This window comes from Lingula anatina, chromosome 1 (assembly GCF_051362555.1).
Source record: "Lingula anatina isolate TDL-2025a chromosome 1, LinAna3.0, whole genome shotgun sequence".
NCBI classification, from domain to species: Eukaryota; Metazoa; Brachiopoda; class Lingulata; order Lingulida; family Lingulidae; genus Lingula; species Lingula anatina.
Window position 1 is genome coordinate 44,599,661 of NC_141767.1, and position 20,391 is coordinate 44,620,051.

Below are 20,391 nucleotides of genomic sequence, written 5' to 3' on the forward strand. Positions count from 1 at the left end.
CACATTAAAATTTGTACTCTATGATCTACAACCATCATATGCTTTGTATAGTTTTATTTCCACATTTTTGTGAATAATAACAATGAAACCAGTTGGATACCATAATTTATATTTGGTCATAGTTTACAAAGAAATTTGAACACAGCAAATCTGAGATTTTTTGTGGCAGTTTGTAATAAACACGTATTATCTGTACAATGTGTAGTAAATTATGACCAGGCTCTCATACAGCAAAGGTAGAAGAAAAAAAAACAACCTTAATTGAGGAGACACTAGTAAATGATATGAATCACATCATAAAGCATATCGTCCCTTTTTTTTTCATAAGGATACATCCAATTGTGGGAGTTTTAAAGCTTTTAGTGAGGCATGCTGCTTATACCTTAAGGCTGTATTCCCAGAGCTTTTAGATCGATCTATCCCGGCAGGGAGTCTCACTAGATTACTGTCAGATAATCCGGCTTAAATGTCCGTCCCGCCTACTACAAGCTGTAAGGGGGTAATTAACTTTCGTGTCCGCTCGGCTGACAGCTATTTAGCATGAACCACCAGGGAGTTAGGTCGATCTAAAGTAGATCGATCTAATCTCTGGAAATGGGGTCTAAGTGCTGATGTGAATATAACAGATATATAAATAACTGCGTGGTTCAATAAAATGAATACATCTTATTTTTTGATGAATATTAGTAACTGCTAGTTTCATAAGCACTTAGATTGATGGATATGATATCCAAGTTTATGATATCAGAATTTCTTACACACATAAATTTTTAAGGAAAACGAGAAAAAAAGTCAATTATAACTAACACACTCCCATAAAAGGGGTATTTAAAGTGTTAAGTTTATGGCATGATATATGGCAACATTAATAACAGGAAATACTTGACAAAAATTATACATTAATATTAATATAATAAGTATGTATTAATCACAGAAACTGTAGGAGGATGATCTTAATATGAATAAGTAGCAGAAGTATGAAGAATATTGCACTAAATAAACAATTAGTAGAACAAATAACTGAAGAGACTAATGAGCAAAAAGTTGTAAGTGCACCAAAAACATGCATTCACAATTTCATGCTAAAAAGAGTCAAAACTAAATGCAAAACTCTTCTGAATAAATAATTTCTAATTTATGATCATTGTGAGAACAGTATCATAAAAGGGAAATATATTGAACACATTTTTTCAATGCGCAAAAAACTTCTGTCATGGCATGTGGCCACTCCAATCTTTATCTTCTTTTTATGGACAGACACCACCTGTGAGTGTCGGTGCTGCCGTTCACTTTTCACTGTTACCACAATGGCTGGTTAACCATGGCACTTATTGTCTTCAAACTTAGTTTCATTTTCCACATTTGACAGCTTTGCTGCCTTGTCTAAATGTATATATCTTATCTTATAAAATTAACCACCAATGAGTGTGTGTATAAATATATATGTATATAAAGCTAATGATTCTATCACACGTCATAAATACTGTATACATGCTGTTAAAACTTATGAAATATACTGTGACAATAAAGGGTAATACTCAATAAGAGCAAAACCTCAATGTAATAAAGCAATGCCACACCAAATTTAAAATCCACAGAAATTAGCATTTAAGATCTCCAAAACCCCCAAAAACATGTTTATTGCAGCTGGGAAGGAAATGAATTTGTACAATCTGTTGTAATGCAATGGAATGAAGCAATGTCATCAACAATAATGTCCAGACATATGTGCCTAATTTTTGGCCACAAAAGGGGACTTGTATTCCTCCATGGGCAGGCAAGTACAAAACAGGTTCTGGTCTCCATACTTGTCATCAATCCTACTCACAGTGGGCCATATCTTGGTGTCTGGGCACACAAAACTCTGCAAAAGAAAATGTAATTACAAACTCTTCATTCCATTACACTGGGTAACTTTTTCTGGACAAAATTATCAGCCGAAATATACTTCAGAGCTTTATCTTGCTATGTATAAAAATCTTTTTATCATTTTTTGTATAGAACAGATATTACAATTTCTGATTTCCCTGGCCAGTGTGTACTTACTGGAGATAAAAGAGGGAAAATATTTATAATACATAAAATGATTTAATACAGACATTGTGTAAAAAACAACGCAATTTACACCAAAGAATAATAGAGAAAGTGAAAATTCAAAGGCTTAGTATATAAGTATAATACAAAGTGGACTATGGAAAACAAGTTAGCACATGCATAAGTAAAAGTGTGAAATGAACATACTGCCCAGTAAGTAAACATGAATGAGGAGAGTGATAATTTAGGAGTGTAAATTGGAGAATGAGAACAAGCAGATGTAAGAGATGATAAGAGACAAGTGTTTTAACCATACTAACACCCTGGACAGTTGTAATGATCAAATCAAAATTAAATAATTGTCATGGTTGTAGATTTGTCTACTATGTACAGATACTGCTGAAAAACTTATATATATGTTAAATTATAAGTATTAATCACATCTGGATTTCTTTCTACTTCCAATTAAAATAATCTACATTCCCTAAATTATTTGCATAACTGATTAATGTTATCACTTACTGCTGGATAAGCAGCCATTTCTCTGCTATAGGGCCTGTCCCAGTTACTGCTTAACACCACATCTGCTGAGTGGGGGGCCATCTGAAAAAATAAAAACATAATTGTTCTGTGCATTTCTACTTATTAATAAAAATTATTTCTACTTTTTGATAATAATTTATGTATGCATGTTTTGCTATTACCTTGTTAAATGACATAAGCAAAAGACATAAGCACTTGGATAAAAACATCTATACAAATGTCATAGAATAGATTAAGATAATTGATATTAGGGTTCATCTAGTACATACATACATAAATGCATACATACATGCCAAAAAATCACCTAATTATCAAATTATTATGAAATGATTATGACACACACTGTAGTCATGTTATCCATATCATAAAAGAATCTGTAATCCTCATTCTTGAAGTATGAGGTTGTTACATAAATACTAACCTTGAGAGGGTTGATTTTGGGGTCCAGTTTACCCTGTTCTATGTCATCAATTTCATGCTTTATTGCTGAAAAAGTTGAATAAAAATTATTGGAATTAAACATAAATATCAATGTACTATAAGTTATAACACATAAGATAATATAATTTATAAGCTACATTATTTTAATATAAAATCTAGACTACAGTGTATGTACATTGTAATTACTAGGAAATAAATATAACTACATGCCAAATGTAACCACATCATCTCTACTCTGGAAATACTTTTATGTTGTTACTAAGGCAAAGAAAAACTGCACCATCTTATATATAGTAAATTAAATGAGGGACATCTTACAGATGAGGGCATCACAGAATCTGTCCAGTTCTTCCTTGCTCTCAGACTCTGTGGGTTCCACCATGAGTGTTCCAGGCACTGGCCAGGACATGGTGGGAGCGTGGAAGCCTGAGAAAAATGACACAGCAAATATCTGATGAAATAAGACATACAATAAAAAAAAAAAAAAAAAAAAAAAAAAATATATATATATATATATATATATATATATATATATATATATATATATATATATATATATATATATATATATATTGATTTTTTTTTTTTTGGAAAATAAACCACTACTTTTTCCAAACATTTTTCTAACATGTGAAACATGACATTTTGACTACCGTGTCTACCCTCTAGCAAATTGAGAAAAACTTTTTTATCAAGTCTATCAAGAATTGAGACATATGGCACATTTATAATAAATAATGCATAAATAAATAACATAAATCTTCCCGTCTTTGCAATTTATTATTTTAGTAGCTGCAATGTATTAAAGCTTTTTTTTGCAATATCAATTAAATAAAACAACTTAAGTTTATAATAAGTCAACATTTACAAAATTAAGTATCTGAATTTAAGATAATCTATTGTGAATTATTTAAGCTTGTTTATTACCATAGTCCATAAGTCTTTTAGCAATGTCTACCACCTCCACACCAGCTGTCTTCTTGAATTCTCTGCAGTCAACAATAAATTCATGTGCACAATAACCTGAAAGCAAAAAACAAAGTTCCGTACTGAAACTTTTCCTTGTTACAAAACACGATAGCTAAGATTCAACAGGCATTCCTTGAACTGAATACTAATTAAATGAACAGACCTGATCAATCATCATTTACATCTATTTCATTATTAGCACAGTTATCAATTAATACTATTAGCATTTTAAGATAAAAATCATGAATAAAAAAATTGCTCACCAGCAAAATTGCTATACAGTGTCTTATAATAGCCCTTCAGTCTATAGCTCATGTAGTTGGCATTAAGAATGGCAATCTCTGTGGCATGTCTCAATCCCTCTGCCCCCATCATCTTGATATATGCCCAGGATATTGGTAGAATGGCACTTGAACCATAGGGGGCACCACTGATCACACCAAAAGACTCTGCCTCTGGTCCCGTGGTCCCATATGGAGGGATGATGGGGTGTGTGGGAAGATGAGGAGCCAAATGCCGTTTTCTGAAAGATGAAAGACAATAAAAAAATGTTATTTTGATGGAAAATACCTGTGTAGTCTTTTGATTATGTTATACACTTGAACTTTTTAATTCCTACACTTACTTGAGCTGTACCGAACAAAGCTTTCGATCATTACCATGACCTTCCTCAGTGTGTGTGACTCTGAGAATGAACACTATTCACTAATGTCTCAGTAATTTGGGACAGCACTATTACTGAGACACTAGTGAGACTTAACATAATTTAAAATGTTATCTAAAGGACTACTAATAAAATAATAAGGCAAGTCGTACGTTTTCCTGTTTCTATTACTTATTTAAGCATAAGATATTCTGCTATATATAAAGACTTGGAAAAGTGATACAGATGGTAAATATACTTAACACAGGCCTGTTCATGACAGCTTGCTCCATAAACCCACAAAACCTACTTACACTCCAATGGGTCCCATGCCAGGGCCTCCCCCACCATGGGGTATGCAGAAAGTCTTGTGTAGGTTGAGATGGGAGACATCAGCTCCATAGTCCCCAGGTCTACACAGCCCCACCTGGGCATTCATGTTGGCACCATCCAGATAGATTTGACCTCCATTATCATGAATCAGACTGCAAATGTCCCTGAAGATTAATACAGGTGAAGAATTGATATACACTAGTGGGTGAACTCATGCACTTGTTCCTGAAGAAGAAATGATACGAACCATCCTCTCCAGAACAAGGTATATAGATGGAAAAAGGGAGGGGGGATCGACTAACCCAACAGATGTTGTGTAATTACAGCAAGCAGGACTCATTGAATAAACAAGTCACACATCAGCTTGAAAAATTACTTTATTTCCAAGTGAGATTCTTAATTTCAGAGTTGATGTGCTACACTTCTATTCATTAAGAATTAAAATAATTGTTCTTAGGGAATCTTACCTTATTCTTTCCTCGAACACTCCAAAAGTAGAGGGATATGTAATCATCATACACGCTAAATTGTCTTTGTGCTTTTCTACCATGGTTTTGAGATGGACCATGTCTATTTCACCATATTTGTCTGCTTTGATAGGTTTGATTTCCATCCCAGCCATTTGTGCACTTGCAGGGTTGGTACCATGGGCAGAAGCTGGGATCAGACAGACCTTGAAAACAGTGATAAAACTTGAATGTAAAAGTTAAAGCTGCATAAAATAAGCAAAATGCATTACTCAGGTTAATGAAATCTTTGCTCAAGCCAAAAAAAAGATTTCAGATGTTTACAAATATTGATATGAAAAAGGCCAACTCTCTTTAATGTTTTAGAATGACCCTTTCAAAAGCTTCAAAAGTTTTGTACAAGATTTTACAATTCATAATCCAAAGTCTTACTGTTCTGTGTGATTGTCCTTTTGATTTTAAATATGCCATTATTGCCCTCAGACCTGCATATTCACCCTGGGCTCCACTGGAATTGAACAAAATATCAAAATATCAATCTCATCTGTTGATAGCATATCAATATGCATATCAAAGACTCTCTGGTAAATATAAACCAACTTTTCTGATGATTTTTCATCACATTTTTCCAGTACATCTGTGCATGAAACTCCAAACTGAAACCAAAAATATGGGAAGGATTTCAATCATATCAACACAGCATCATTTGGAACTTCACATGCTTTGATGCCAAACACATACCTGTTTGGTTGGAAAGAGATTCTGTCATACCCTGTGATTTCACAGAGGTCTTTTTCCAGCTCCTCAAACAGTTGAAGGTATCCTAGTGCCTGCTCAACAGGAGCAAATGGGTGAATGTGAGCAAATTCTGACCAGGAACACGGCTAAAAAGAGACATTTTATCTTTATTTATTAATTTCAGAAAAAGCAAATCTGTCCCACAAATTTATCTTTTATCTATTTTATCTAACTGATCATAAAAAGATATTAATAATACTGAACAAATAAAATGTTAACAAAATGCTGGTAAGAGTTAGATAATTATTTTAATTTACATCAATTATCAACATTAAATAATACTATAAAATGCACAGGAAAAAAGAACAAATTATCAAAATCTCAGTTAATTCAATGGTCATGCTTACAATCATTTCTGTGGTACTGTTCAGCTTCATTGTACATGACCCTAATGGAATCATGGAGTGAACTAGAGATACATCTTTATTTTCCAATATCTTCATGTATCTCACAATTTGTGTCTCTGAGTGAAATCTGAAAGCAAAAAAAAAAAAAAAAGGAAAATACACTGTCAAGTTTTTGCTGGTTTCCTAAGAATGTTTGTGTTAGTCATCTGATGTGTTTTATAGTTTTAAATTTAAATGCGTTACTTCATATGAATCGGTGGTGATATTTCAAAGTGAAATATTTATGTTATGATGAAAAAAATTATCAATTACTGTATTCTTGAAAAGTAAAACTGAAATATGCATTCATATGTGTAGCCGTATGAATGTTTTTTCTTCACTCGTGTTCGTCTTTTGTTTTGTCACGTGGGCGTCATCTTACTCTCTCATTCCCATTGGTCATCTTTCCCGCCTTTCGTCGCTTATAAATATCGTCGCCGCCTTTTTCTGTCATTCTTCTTTGCTCATCGCTCTTTATATATTTACAGGTACGTGGTCAATAGTTTAATTCTTTTATGAATATTATCATTATTATTATTATACTTATTATATATTAAGATTATAGCTATTAATAACATTATTATGATGATCGCACAAATTCTTCTTTGCTCATCGCTCTTTATATATTTACAGCAAGATGGTATGGAATAAATAAGAACAAAGAGAAATTAGACTTTGTTGTGAACCGTTGCATATGCATGTCTGAATTAGTTAAATGGAGCTAAGAGGTATATTCAGTGTAATGTCTTTCTACTATAAGAATGTCCTACAATTCACCTCTTTTGCTCAAATGACAAGACACTTTTGAAAGAACTCGCATCATTTAGCCTTTACCTGTTAAATACATTTTCCGTGAGATATTTTGATGTCCTTTTAAATGGAGTATTAAACAGAGATCTGGGACAATCTCTTTCCAAAGCCACTGCAATATCTTCCTGAAATTTTATACCCAATAATAATGATAGATTTCCCCAGAAACAGTGATATCAAACTGTAATATCTACAATAATATCTGAATAATTTCAATAACAAAAATATCCCAAGACAATGTTGTGCATGAATTTGATTAGATAAACACAATGCAAAATGTTAAAGATAAAATATGAAAATGTGTAACTCACAGCTTTCTCCTGAGAACCAAATACCCATAATAAGTCATTGAGGTCTTCTATTTCAACTGTCTCATCCAGAGATACTCCAATCTGAAAAAGGTGTCTTTGGAATTCAGGTCAATTTAAAGATTTTAAAAAGATGCTGTACAGAGTTTTCTGCTATATAGGCAATGTCTACAAGAGACAATGTCTACAAGATTTCGACTCAAATAATAACCAATTTAAGTGTTTTTTTTTTTTTTTGGGGGGGGGGGGGTTACACAAAAAAGTATGCTAATTAATATCTTGTCTTTCAGCAATACCAGTAGTCTTTCAGCAATACCAGTATTCTACCAGAAATCATTCATTACTTAAAAACACAAGAGTTAAGACAATTATGATAAATTAAGTAAAAAAAAAGTCTCCATGGATTTTCCTTAGACTCACATGATCATCAGGGAAATATCTGAGATTGATTTTCTTTTCCTGAGCCCTCTGAATAATATTGTTCAATTCCTGGTCAGCTGGCATGATCTTCAGGGTGTCATAAAATACGTTGTTGACCTGTGAGTGACCAGCACTCTCTACACCTGAGAAGTTATTTATATAACATTGATAAGACTGATTTATACCCCGACTATTGACATTAACCTTTTCAAAGCACATGAAGAGTCAATATAAGTGGAGATACCACTTTCAAAAAAGTTGTAAATGGACAACAATGACTATGAAGAAACATGAAACAGAAAGACAGAGAGAGATTATGACAAGCTCATATTATCAGACGTTACAGCATGAATAATTTCTTACCCTCATTCAAAATCAGTGCAGCATGGTGAACCCGGGTTCCAATGTGTTTCAGGCCATGGGGGCCATGATACACAGCATACATGGCTGACATATTGGCCAGAAGAGCCTGGGCAGTGCATATATTACTAGTGGCTTTATCACGGCGAATGTGCTGTTCTCTTGTCTGCAGGACCAGCCTGTAGGCTTCTTTTCCACTGGCATCTCTAAATGAAATAACGTTTTTAAATACACATAGAAAGGATAAGTTATGTTCACTCTGAATTTTGTATGAACTTTGTTGAACTGTTTTTGGTATGTTTATGAGTAAATTTATGTATTTTTTCATTTAAACCTTAACATTTGGTGAAATGGTATAAAAATTTAAAGGAAAATTGTGTAATAAATTTTTGAAAATTTAATATTTTATAATCTTCTCACTTTTATCACTAATAAGAAAAAGTAAGGATGTCTGGTACAATAGATAAAGCTTTTAAAAAGTAATAAAACGTACCAATATTTAAGTTTAAAATTATTTTTTAAAAAGCATACTTTGTAACCCCAATCATCCTTCCTGGCACCATTCTTATGTACTTTTTCTTCACAGCAAAGAACCCTGCATGTGGCCCCCCATACCCCAGGGGAACCCCAAACCTCTGGCTGGTGCCTACAGTGATGTCCACTTCAAACTCCCCTGGGGGCCTCAGGATTGTGAGGGCTAACAGGTCAGTGGCACATACAACTAGGGTCTGAAATGAAAGGAGAAAATTGAGGCTACATGCTTTTAAGTTTTTACTTAACTGGTCCTTTATCAGAATAAAACAATCAGTATGATGACATCACCCACTTGCTGTCAGTAGGACACAAACTGTTGTAACAATTTCTTTTTTCAATATTTATTCAAGATATCTGGGTAGCTAACATGTTCTTGTTGTGGTGGTTGTGGTGGTGTTGATATCAATGTTTGTCATATGGTTGTCCACTGGTATGTCTTATTAATGACAAAAATTGATATCCTAGGCAGCATTCACAGCAGCGAACTAACTAGTCCACAGATCAAAAATAATAACCCACAATAAAGTTTGTCATGTAATCCCCTATTAGACACTGAATAGATTCCCCCAAGGAATTATGCAACAAGCATTCAAGGGTCAGCCATATTTGATCTGCGGACTAGTTAGTCCACTGTTGTGAATGCCAACCTGATTTATCAGGTTATAAAGCCTATAACTATCTCTACATTGTAATGTAAGAATAAAATTTAAAAAAAAAACATCAAGAAGGTATAAATTGTTACCCCATTTGCTTGAGCATCAGCTACGAATGCAGACAGATCTTCAATGCTGCCATTTGTGTCAGGATACTGAAACAGCACTCCACCAATGTCTTGCTTTGAGAAATCCATCTCATCAGCTGGACAGCAGATAACTTCTATTCCTAGTACACTTATAAATTCAACAAAAATTGAGGTTTTCATATTTTATTCCATCAGAGGGCAGCATCTATTGTGGTGGCACAAGACCATGAAACATTTTGATGGATACAGACCCATGTACACCAAGAACATTTGTCGTAAGTCGTAATTCTTTTGCAATAAAAGGTGTCAAATTATATTTCTCTTTTTTATTGTTTATAATATGGTTCACAACAGCATTCATATTCAAACAAGGCAGCAAAGCTGTCAAATGTACAGACAAAAAACAGAAAATAAAGATGCAAAAAAGGTCATTTTGTCAATTTTGATGCAATAATAAATAATGCTTATAATAGCACTCTCAGTCAACACTGAATTTTAATCTTGCACAACAGGTAACATGGTCAATAACAGGAGCAGACCCAGAGATATTTTCTGACAGTATTACAAAGTATCTATGTTGATCCATCCTCCATTTTGATGGTCTTCCAACAGAAAAAATAGATACCAGTCAATATAAACTTAATAACCTGACTGCCTTCCGGAAGACCCAGAAGATGGTCTCAATCCACCCCTTCAATAAGATTACAGTTTCAGGACCATGAGAGTTCAAATTCACATTATGAAAGTCTCAATATTTGAAAAATGATGACAGTGCATAAAATAATATTACATAATGTTTAAAGACATAAAAAACAATACAACTGCTTTTGTAGAAATACAGAAAATATGCAGAGCCCCAGGCAGAAGAGAGTTAAAAGTCACAAATGCAAGTGTTTGAGAAAAAATTATAAAGGAAAACAACAAAACTAGAAAAGCACTTTGAGAGTGCAGACCTCTGCCAAGGCAGCAATTGTTGATTATTATTGATAATTGATTGATTATTGATCCGGACCACCACCAAAAATTAATCATTGTCCTCTTTGGCCCACTTCCGACAGTTCCTGAAAATTTCTGCAAAATCGGTCCATAACTTTTTGTGTTATGTGGATGACAGACAAACAGGGGTGAAAATATAACCCCCTTGGCAGAGCTATATATATATATATAACTTATTTGCAATATTAAACAAAATTTACCTGCATAATTATCACTGCTTCCTTATTATTAATCTAGCAGAGGGCTTTACCTTTGGGAGTTTACAGGGAAATATCAATAAGTGTGCTTTACGTAATCTCATTTAATGGCCTATTAAAGCAAATGACTTTATAACTCTGAAATTGATCTACTGATACCCAAGGGTAATTTACAGACTGACCCACTCAAAGGTCTTCAGGCCCATAAGTCACACCTTAAGAAAAGCACAAAACCATAATGCCCAAAATAGGAGACTACCAATCCTGATGCAATAATACATTATGGTTAACTGCACAGTCAACATCAACTTATGCACAACAGGTAACACAGACGAAAGTAAAAGCATAAGGCTCCAGGCCCATCAGAGTTCAAGTTTATACTTAGAAAGTGCCAGAATGAGAAAAATGAAAATTTCACAAAAAATGCATAAATACAATAAACATGATAATCCAATAGATCTGGTTTTCTCATGAGCTGAAGGCCAATCCTAAAAATCGTACTTGTAAGTTTAAAATCATAATAAGTAGCACAGTTTTCTTTTCATAATGTTTGCAGTAGCAGTGCAAAAAGATTGTTGTCAATTTTGATGTAACATTACATAATAAATTAGAGAATAATTATCACCAATTTTTGTTTATTGACTATAAATAGGATGGACATGTAGAAAATAGGATTATCATTTGGCTTCATGTCCATGGGAGCTCCGAGTCCCACAATGAATATGCCAAAAAGATAATGAATATTACACTAAAATGTATAATTTCCAGAAAAAGAAGCCAATTAGACTGCTTTTCTAACTCAGGCTGCATTTTAGTCCTGTGTTTCTTTTTTGAAAGTTTGACAGTCATAAGTAACACGGTTTTCCCATAATGGTCATCAAGGCAGCAGCACCAAAAATTGTGTTTTCTTCTATTTTGATGCAACATTACATAATGCTTAACAGCATAATGATCATCGATTTTTAATAATAAAATATAAGTGTCATGGATTTTCACAAAATGTGACTAGCATGGGTCTTCAAGCCCGTGGAGGTTCGAAGTCACACCTTGGAAATGCCAATATGTGAAAAATTAAATTTTCACAAAAAACTGTTTAATTGCCAGAAAGATTTACCAAACAGACTGCATTGCCTACTGAAGCTGTATTTTAGTCCCATGTTTCTTTCCTGTAAGTTTGAGAACAGTAAGTGACATGATTTTCCTTAAATGGTCATCATGGGAGCAGTGCCCAAAATAGGGGTTTCTTCAAATTTTGATGCAATATTACATAATGTTTTACAGCATAATGACCATCAATTTTTAATTATAAAATATTAGTATCATGGTTATTCAGAAAATGTAACTAGCAAAAGTCTTCAGGCCCATGGAACTTCAAAGTCACATATTGAAAATGCCAAAATGTAAACAAGACTTTTTTAACATAAAACAAAATAAACAGTTTACTGCCATTTTTATATGACCAATGAAGAAAATTGATGAGATGGGAAAAGTATCAATAGAACAGTGTTAAATGTCCAACTTCCTCCATTCTGAGATTCTGAACATAGTGGATGAATGCATCTGACCAACTGTAATGATATGAGTTTATTTCCATTTTTGACACTTTATTACACAATACATGATAACAAGTTTACCATCATTTTTACAAAATCAACTAACAATGTTGTAAAGATGTAGGAAATGTCAAACAAACACTTTTACGTATCTTATTAGTTCAATAATGAGACTGTTAACATGCCTAAGAATTGAATGTGAGGAAATGTGAAAAAACAGCATAACTTCTAAAATAATGGACTGATTATGCTGATTTTCAAACTCAACCTGTGTTTTAGTAAGATTGGCCCCTCCTGTGAGTATAATGACAATTGGCCAATCTGTTTTTCTTATATTGTGTTATCAGTGTTGCATATATATACTGAAAAAAGTGAAAAAACAGCATAAATTCCCTATAAGTGACCCGATCGTGCTGATTTTCGAACTTGACCTGCGTATTATGAATATTCATCAGTTCTGTAAGTTTCAAGCCAAAAGGTAAAATGGTTTTCCACTTATCGTGTTATCGGTGCTGCATATATGCTGAAAAAAGAGAAAAAATAGCCTAAATTCACTAAATATGACCCAATCATGCTGATTTTCGAACTTGACCTGCGTATTATGTATATTCATCAGTTCTGTAAGTTTCAAGCCAAAAGGTAAAATGGTTTTCCACTTATCGTGTTATCGGTGCTGCATATATGCTGAAAAAAGTGAAAAAACAGCATAAATTCCCTATAAGTGACCCGATCATGCTGATTTTCGAACTCGACCTGCATATTATGAATATTCATCAGTTCTGTAAGTTTCAAACAAAAAGAAAAAACAGTTTTCCACTTATCGTGTTATCGGTAAAAGTGCACGGCGACGGCGACGACGGCAACGACAGACGCAGATGACGGCTATATGTACAGACACATCTGTGTCTGAACATAAAAACCATCCTACTAAGGTATGCCACAACCTTATATGCATTCCCATGTTAAATATTGGATAATGTATGTATACCACATAGAGTAAGCTGTCAGGCATAATAATACATGAAACTAATTTATGCTTTATTTTTTATCTACACGAAAGATAATTCAACAAACTACTGAGCAACTCATTTTTTACCATGGGATCCTCATACCTTGCTCTTGTTGTAACTACTGCAATTGTTTGGGGGTGACATCTTTCATCTACATAGAATTTCTGTCTCTGGTTATATCTGTAATTCATGATTTCATCATATGTTTAACATAACAGAAAACCATAAGACAAAAAATCATGTAGTTTATACATTCAATGGTTGTCTACTTATTAAGATAAAACATCAGGCTACACCATGCATGGGGTCAAACATATGCCAACTCCTTTTTTCCATTGTGCTAAAATGAAAAGTTGATACAAAATCTGACAGTTAATATACCTGTATATATACACATATATATAAGTAGGTCAAAATCTGCTTGTGATGAATACTGACTATATAGAATATATCAGCATGTGGTGGCACTTGAAGGAGCTATTTGAAGATTTATTAACAGATTACACTCCAAATCTAATTTTTTAAAATATATTTTCTGCCTAATAAATAGGCTCACCCCTAAACCAAATTAAAGACATGTGGACAAAATAAAACATAATAATTCTCTATAGTACAACAAAATTTAAGTAATAACAGATAACATATAGTCATTACCTATTAACAGATTACACTCCACGTCAAAATTTTTTATACATTTTATGCCTAATAAATAGGCTTACCCCTCAACCAAATTATAAAGACATGAACAAAATAAAACATATAATCATTCTCTATAGTACAAAAAATTCAAGGTATAACAGATAACATTAGTCATTACCTGTAACACAGCCCCATGGCCTCTGCAGCAGCTGTAGCCTCATCCAGCAGAGAGGCATTGGCAACATCCAGGCCTGTCATGTCACAAATCATGGTCTGGTAGTTAAGAAGACTTTCCAGCCTACCCTGAGCAATCTCTGCTTGATATGGAGTGTACTGGGTGACCCTGGTAGAGAACAGTGTACAGTCTAAATTTCACATAAAAAAACAGCTTTTGTCCAGCATGAGATCTTGTATCACCCCCAACACCTATTTTCCTTACATTAGCCCATTATATGAGACACTTTGTGCACAGCCAAATATCAACTAATCTAAGTTCTGAAACAACTTAATAAAGAGCATTTTTATTAAGGAAAAATTTTCATTAAATATATATATACGTATGTATACTTTGTAAAAGGTTAATGTTGGTTGATGTTGGGTTTAAGCTCTCAATAACCAAGATCAGCTGGCTTTACATTTTATGGCTGGTCTTTATGGATCAGGTCAATCCTGGGGAGCATAGTCCCCAAGCAGCAGCATATGTAGCTTTCACAATTAGTATTCATGATTATCAGCACAACCATAGATCTTTACCACCAATGTGTCCAATGCTTAGTGAAGAGACAGTACTGGACCAGGTATCACTTTTATAATGTTTTTTTTTTGTTTTTGTTGTTTGTCTGTTTGCTTGACCTTTGGAAATGAGTTATTGTGACCTACTACACTATGAATGAGCACTCCTGCACCATTACCAAAAAAAAAAAAAAAAAAAAAAAAAAAAAAAAAAAAAAAAAAATTCTGCACTGGAGACAAGCATTCTGCCTGTAGAGCCAATATAGGTCAGAATAACTACAGTAACTTCAATTTTGGTTTTATTTTAAATACTCTTACCATCCAGGATTTTCAAATATATTTCTCATTATTGTTGGGGGTACATCACATCCATAGTAACCCATCCCAATGTATGACCTCCATAGCTTATTATTTTTGGCAATTCCTTTAAGGTGATCAAGTACTTCATGTTCTCCTAAAAAAATAACAAATACTGAATGGGAAAACACATCAAATATCAAAATTATTTTCGACAATTGCAAATATGTGAAAATTCTGTAAATAAGAAATTCATTACTAAACGGAGTTTAAGAGTTAATTGTCAGAATATGTTAACTGGTGGTTAACACCAAATGACTTTGTACTCACATAACGGCAAAGAAAACTATGGTACTACCTGTAAGCTTGACCTTTACTTATAAATTGTCTTTGAGGGCATCAGGGAACATGCAGCTATTATTGTATACTTTTATATACTGGCTATATTAAGATATATCATATTACAAACCATAGCATTACTTAAACACGCTAATAACACAAGTATTATTCACTGTGTTTGCTTTTACTTAATTTTGTTTACATTTTTGCTATATCATGTGATTTAAAACAGATAGAAATAAATATAAATTGAATGATAGATTTATTTTTGAAAATGTTATCCTGGTCTCTGCATGAAATTAAAACTTTTTTCTTTTCTCTTTTTTAATTCAAAAATATAAAAACATGAATGGGGTCTTTTGTAAATCATTGTAAAAAACTACTAGGATTAGGGTAAACAAATATTCATGAAAAGGTGTCAAGAACCTTTAAAATTGATCTACTGGAAATTTGTATGTGTCCAAGCATATGTGTGTGTATATGCATATATGTGCGTATGCATACATGCACATGCTAGTGTGTTCTAAGCAATGGCATTGTGATCAGAAGTTATACATTGGTTAATACAATTCAACATCAGAGCAGTTATGCTATAGCTGAGGTGTAATGCAATACATTCTTTTTTCAGCAATAGATCATCTTAATACAATGACTTCAGAGTGCTTGTCCATTCAAGAGAAGTCATGCAGCAAAGCTTGAAAAAAAAAAGACAAATCCTATTGTCAGACTGATATGTTTTGGTCACTGACATGCAGTTGTTGACTTTGGTAGCCTAATCTCCTATCCAACATTCAATAGTCTTACTTATTTCTTTTTCCTCTTTTTTTAGATCACGTTTTTTGGCAAAACTTTTTCAAACTGTTTTTTATCATCTTGACATACAAAACTTCAACTTCAAAATAAAAAGGTTAAAATACAAAATACCTGATATCAGAAGAGAGAAAAAGAGAGATATATATGGGAAAGAGGAGCACATTGCACAATTAAAAATTAACTGGCAAAGTGCATTTTTCAAAAGAAAATGCTATATTTACACATCATTTATGGTATATATAATGACAAATGATTACCTTTAGGTTCTTCCAAATCAAGTTCTCTACCTAGTCTGATATTTTCAGGAACAGCTTTGTTGATCAATTCCTTAATATCCTGCAACAAAGGACACTACACTCATTTTAGGTTTCATATGGTCAATATGACAAATGGTCATACATATTAAAAATATATGTAATGTATGTTCAAGAACAAAATAATAATTATATCAGGTTTTTGAAAAATATTTGAACCATCATCCAAGTAAGTACAATATTTCTCACAATAATCATGTACGACTGGGTTCCCATGCATGCTGAGATCGATCCATCTGGATCGGTCTACCTCCCTGGGAAGTCTAACTAAATTGCTATCAACTTAACCAGCTTAATGCCAAGTTTATTTTATCATATTAATGTATCAATACCCAAGTTTTTGCCAACAAGCACATGCAATAATAAAAACCCAGCAAATAATTTTATTCAGTAATAAAACTACTTGGGCACTGCCACTTGATCCTGGGCCTTGCCAATTAAGTCCCTCTGACAGTAATCAGCACAGTTAATTGCTCTGAACTTAATTGCTTACTCTACTGTGCAGAATTTTAGGAACATCCTCCTTACCACCTGGCTTGTTGACCAGACAGATAAATAAAAACATATTACCTAATTGAGCATTTAATATCTATGGAATATATATATAGAGAGAGGTGCAACTATTGCTTCCATTTGGTAAAGAGTCATAGAGTCCATGGGAGAACGTATGTATGGAATTGATGTCATCCCTCAGCTGGGCTCTGGTAAGCAAATGTCTGCAGGCTGTCACGTTTTACAGAATAAAGTCATAACTTAACATCCTGCAATGGTGTAATTGTATTTGATTATAGAAAAGACCTGTCACCTGGACTCGGATCAAGGGTAACTACATGATGTCAAAAAATTTAGGAAGTAAAGTTAAAATAACACCCTTATTCTTGACATCCTGCAATGGTGTAATTATATTTGATCATAGAAAAGACCTGTCACCTGGACTTGGATCAAGGGTAACTACATGATGTCAAAATTTGGGGAGTAAAGTTAAAATAACATCCTTAATCTTGACATCCTGCAAAGGTACAATATATTTTTTTGATTACAGAAAGGGCCTGTCACAGTTAGTCATACATGTCCACTTGACCCTCAAAGTCCACTCCTAGTTTGTTTTCAACCTTGACACAAAAGACTTTTCCCTGCAAAACAAGGTCTGGCACAGTGTATCACTTTTTTATAGCAAATGAATTTTATAGGAGTGCCAACTAAGCAGACAACAGTATATGTTCACTTATTCTCAATATATACTAGTCAACATTTGCTAGGGATCATGTCTTTTGCTAATGATATTTTGACAATTATGACTGGTTTGCTTAAAAATACTAAACAAGACCAAATTTCAGTAATTTCAGAGTAAGAGTGAGAAAAAAAGATCAAATTGAAAAAGAACATGATTGCCACCAAGAACACTTCAGAAGAGCACTGCTTTAACACACATTCACACTTTATGCCAAGCATCAGTAAAATGTCTCATTGGTTGAGCCCAAAGCCCAATTAGGATGAAGTTGTCACCAACAGCGCCTGCATAGGGACAGACTATAGGGGCGACAATCTCACCTCGTTATCTGAGACCAGTGAGAGTTCCATTCTATCATATGAAGGTCAGTACTTCCATTGATTTAAATTCCACCCCATACCAGAACTGATGACCCTCAAAACCGATCATGCTTGAAGATGTTTGGCTGACTGTTCCACTTCCCGGGTCGTCTCCACACCCTCCTGCATGACCACTGCTGGATCATACACAGCCTGTGATTTCTTGCAAACTGTATAGACGCGCTTGTCTGTGTTGCTGCATCAGAGGAGTGCAAACAGATGGCTTTCTGGCCCTCAACTGAGCTTCATGCAGACATCTTCTGAATGTTTAAGTTGACACATGTACCCCTGTTGCATTCTGGAGCACACAGGCTGGAGCAAAGTGATACCGGCTTGCTTGGAGGGCCAAGTAGCAGTCTTGCTGAGGTGTTGTCAGTCTCAAAGTGAAACTTCAAGCCTTCTTCACAAATTCTACTTTTCTTTAACTTAAATCTAGCTTTTTGTGTAAATCATGAAATATTTTTTTAAATTCATGCCTTGCTAGTATGGGCCTGGGGTATTTGTGTTCAGCAACAAAGGTTTTAGTAAAGGAAGATTTAAAAATAACATCCCTTTTGGATGATATTTGCACATAATTAATACTAACAAAAGTTAAGACTGTGCTGAGAAGGTATTACTAGATGCACCTTTATTATACTGATACATTTTGTTCTCGGTATCAAGTACATTTTTCACAATGCCTGGTAACGAAACTTTTGCATATTACTTTATAAAAGAATACAACTTTGCTGTGTTTTTATGTAAAACACTTGACTGTGCCCTGTCACCACATCATCTTCCTTCTCATGGATATACCTGTATTGAAAATTTCATTAATGGGTAAAACATTATAGAACATCAATCAACTAAAAATAATGACCTGTATCAAAAAAACTTAACAAAGGTTTTTTTTTCAATTTTTAAAAAACCTGGGGACACTGCTAAAGCAGCTGCAAGCTACTTATTGACTGATCTAAAATAAATATTCTAGACAATTGCTATGACATTTCACATCATACTTGCTTCCAGACAAGTTGTAGATTTTCTATTTTAGTAAAAATAAATTGATTGAAGAATGTGAGATGGTGCTACAAGTAACAAAGGTTTAAAAACAAAGGTATAAAATTTAGTCTGTTTATGTTCTTAGTGTGAGAAAAGATAAATCTAGTAATTTTCTTTAGTGATTTAAGACCCTAAAACTGATTTAAAGAAAATTTTTCATAAAATTTTAAAAAAATGTTAAATGGACTTAAATGGAGAATGAGTGAGTATAGCTGTTAATGGTCTTGTTACCCGTAAGGATGAGATGCTTAATTGTTAAAAAATATATTGAATACATGAAAGTCTCATCTCACTTACATTTACTACCATGAATATTTTCTTTATCAAATTTATTTTTGGACCATATATCATTGATTACAAATTGGGTGAAATATTTAACATTTGCTCATTTTCTATAGCCAGGCTGTACATGTATCAAAGGTGGATAACCCTGAAGTTGAATGTGCAATTGATTAATGATTACAAGTCCCTCGATCATACTAGCGTGAAGTTGGCATTGTCAGTTGCTCTATCTGTGCTTTAAGTGTACAAATAAAAGAAGTACAATACAGCAGGCCTTCTTTTGAAAATGGTTATGGTGAAATATGATACACAGCTTATACCTGTATTTACAACCCTACCTTGCATGGCTATCACATAATAATATATTCAATACCTTAACACCAATAAACTGTAGCATGTCTTTCTTTTCGGTCTCAGATGGACCAATATGCCTCTCCGTAAAGTCATCATGCCTCGAGTAAAAGTTCCCGTAACACCTCGTTTTTTCCACTGACAGTTGATTCAGTTGACTTGAAATTGGCCTGCAAAGACTGATCAAACTATCATACTTCAGGTTCAACGTCCTGCTCGACAAATATCTAAAGACTCGGTGCATTCTCCACTCTACGTAAAATTAAGACTGGGGTTTCTATACGTATGAATGTTGGTCGTACTCCACATACATAACCGAACTGCAAGAGGCAGTTCTGTAGTTTTCTGACCCTTTTATTACAACTGTTTATACCTATGCATAACCAACATGTGATGCTTTGGGCTCAACCAATCAGACGTTAGTCAGCAACCAATCAGATGTAAAGCCT

General features: G+C 33.7%; 1 protein-coding gene across 1 annotated transcript; it reads right to left on the reverse strand.

Moving 5' to 3' along the window:
• Nucleotides 1-92: 92 nt before the first annotated feature.
• Nucleotides 93-20,314, reverse strand: LOC106168499 (glycine dehydrogenase (decarboxylating), mitochondrial). The gene is made up of 22 exons (XM_013547578.2): nucleotides 19,965-20,314; nucleotides 16,622-16,700; nucleotides 15,234-15,369; nucleotides 14,362-14,526; nucleotides 13,647-13,724; nucleotides 9,789-9,936; nucleotides 9,044-9,240; nucleotides 8,516-8,718; nucleotides 8,153-8,295; nucleotides 7,736-7,816; nucleotides 7,449-7,549; nucleotides 6,576-6,702; nucleotides 6,172-6,314; nucleotides 5,863-5,938; nucleotides 5,431-5,636; nucleotides 4,945-5,127; nucleotides 4,251-4,510; nucleotides 3,946-4,041; nucleotides 3,337-3,444; nucleotides 2,999-3,063; nucleotides 2,557-2,637; nucleotides 93-1,864 (listed from the first exon to the last, which is right to left on the reverse strand). The coding sequence occupies exons 1-22, from the start codon at nucleotides 20,184-20,186 to the stop codon at nucleotides 1,733-1,735; spliced, it is 3,030 nt and encodes a 1,009-aa protein (XP_013403032.1). The 5' UTR covers nucleotides 20,187-20,314; the 3' UTR covers nucleotides 93-1,732.
• Between the last annotated feature and the right edge of the window lie 77 nt (nucleotides 20,315-20,391).

What these genes read in the sequence shown, in the direction of transcription:
- LOC106168499 (XM_013547578.2), bottom strand. Translation starts at nt 20,186, where the DNA reads ATGCACCGAGTCTTTAGATATTTGTCGAGCAGGACGTTGAACCTGAAG. An exon ending in GTAGTTACAACAAGAGCAAG is followed by an intron (nt 9,937 to 13,646) that starts GTATGAGGATCC and finishes TGAATTTATAAG; the next exon opens with TGTACTAGGAATAGAAGTTA. An exon ending in CTGATGCTCAAGCAAATGGG is followed by an intron (nt 9,241 to 9,788) that starts GTAACAATTTAT and finishes CTTTCATTTCAG; the next exon opens with ACCCTAGTTGTATGTGCCAC.